The 1,959-nt window shown below is 32.2% G+C and overlaps 1 protein-coding gene across 1 annotated transcript in view; it reads right to left on the reverse strand.

The window, feature by feature from the left end:
- Positions 1–949: 949 nt before the first annotated feature.
- LOC117174793 (uncharacterized protein CFAP97D2) overlaps positions 950–1,959 on the reverse strand; it is a 5,300-nt gene continuing 4,290 nt past the window's right edge. Inside the window, exon 2 of the mRNA XM_033364161.1 lies at positions 950–1,435. Within this exon, the coding sequence (XP_033220052.1) occupies positions 1,217–1,435 (219 nt within the window). The 3' untranslated portion in view covers positions 950–1,216. The remainder of the gene's footprint in view (positions 1,436–1,959) is intronic.

The following is a 1,959-nucleotide window of genomic DNA, read 5'->3' on the forward strand; positions in this document are numbered from 1 at the left end:
AAGTTTAAAAAAATATAAGACGTATAACGCCTATTGACTGCTACACTTCAAACGCATCGCCTGTAAGTAGCAGTCAACAGGCGTTATACGTCTTATTGTTATATGTCTTATTGCTGTTTTTTTTTCGAGTTTTTTAAAGAGGAAACGAATGGGGACCCAATGGGGTCTTTACGGGTACTTTGTAGAGGCTTCATTCGGTTCCTTCGGTCCGCCAGGGTTAATTATAACCTTAAAAATATAATGGCAACCAAATTTTTGAATAAAATTTTTTTTAATTACAAATACGGTATAGGCCTGTACAAAAACTACTATTTATTTCATCGTAGAAATATAATGGCAACCAAAATTTTGGAATGAAAATTTTTCTAAAATCACAAAAGCGGTACAGGCTTTCATTAAAACTGCAACACATCTTACCGTAGAAATATAATGGTAACCAAAATTTGTGAACAAAATTTCTTGAATTTTTTTTTCTAAAATCACAAACACGATATAGGCTTCAATAAAAACTACTGTACATGTATGTTACAGAATAAATGTAGTGACAAACAAAATGTTTGAGAAAATAGAGGTTGTTTAAAAAGAATCGCCTACAATTCATTCTCCAGATGCGTCACTTTCTGATACAGAACACATAACTGATAAATATGATACTTAGAGAGCGAGGAAGTGTTTAGTTATTTATTATGTATGTAATAAATAGCATTAAAAGGACGTTTCCTATTTTGAGAAAAACAGAAAGACTATCAATTTTTACTATTCTTTGAACTCCAATTCTTATACTTATAATATTTAGAAAATTATGCCTTTAGATGTTTTTAGGATATTTCATTCAATCAAATAAATTGATAAGATCAATATGAAAGGGTAATTTAAATTTCTATAGATTTATCATAAAAATTTATTGGAAAAATTGTGTCAGATACATGTCAGAAACAACCTACTTTCAAGAAGAACAACAAAGTCATGTTGATATTCAATAATGATTAATTAAAAATAAGAATCAGATTTCATACAAAATCAACCAAATTGTGGTTAGTTTTTAATCCTCTTGAACTGAATTTTTTTCGCTTTGAAGGTGTGGAATATTTTCTTATACAAGTAACTATAAAATTGTAAAATGTTGTATGTTTCTATAAAGTACTACAGGAGCTACAGTATTCAAAATAAACCATTATTCGCAGCTGCTACGTTAATTTGTAAAAGTTATTGTCATTCAACGAGTTCTTATACACTTGGACTTCCCTTGCGTAAGGGGCTGCTTTCTCACTGAAGACCCTTGCATTATGTTCTGAAGTTTCTGAAGCAAAATAAAATTATCTCGAACTATTCGTGTCTGTCTTTCACGTTCTAGCTGTAATTTTTTTGCATCGAAGAAAACATGCAGTCTCTCATCGGGAGGATCCATATCCACAGTTGGAGTCGCTTGTTTCACCTGGTTTGAACACAATTTTGTAAAATTAAAAAAGTAATCTCAAATCTATTTCCGGTGTGAAAAAATCTCCTAGTGCTGACCAGCCCCAGAATATAGCGCCTACCCGACTAAAAATGTTTCGACTTGAGTTAGACTTGGTTATGTCTTGAATTCGTCTCCAAGACATCGATGTCTGGCTGCGCCTCAAAACTGATTCGAGACATAGGCCTTCGTCTTACTTTTATGGCCACGACAGGTGAGACGGTGTTTACTTGACTCAAGTCAAGCCTTGTCTTGGCTAAGACGATGTTTATACTTGTCTCAAGACAAGCCTTGTCTTAGCTGAGATGTTCAAACCTTTTCCGGCTCATAAATGAGATTCAAATTGAGTATAACCCTTAAATATTTTCTTAAAAATAAAAAATAAAATTGTAACTTTCTAGAAGGATCTCCTAAGCCGTTAGAAATACGTAAAAACAAATAACCTTTTCGGTATCATCGTCAAACAAATATAATACAAATGAAAATCAGTAAATGAGTTGATT

This window comes from Belonocnema kinseyi, chromosome 6, assembly GCF_010883055.1.
Source record: "Belonocnema kinseyi isolate 2016_QV_RU_SX_M_011 chromosome 6, B_treatae_v1, whole genome shotgun sequence".
Classification (NCBI taxonomy): domain Eukaryota; kingdom Metazoa; phylum Arthropoda; class Insecta; order Hymenoptera; family Cynipidae; genus Belonocnema; species Belonocnema kinseyi.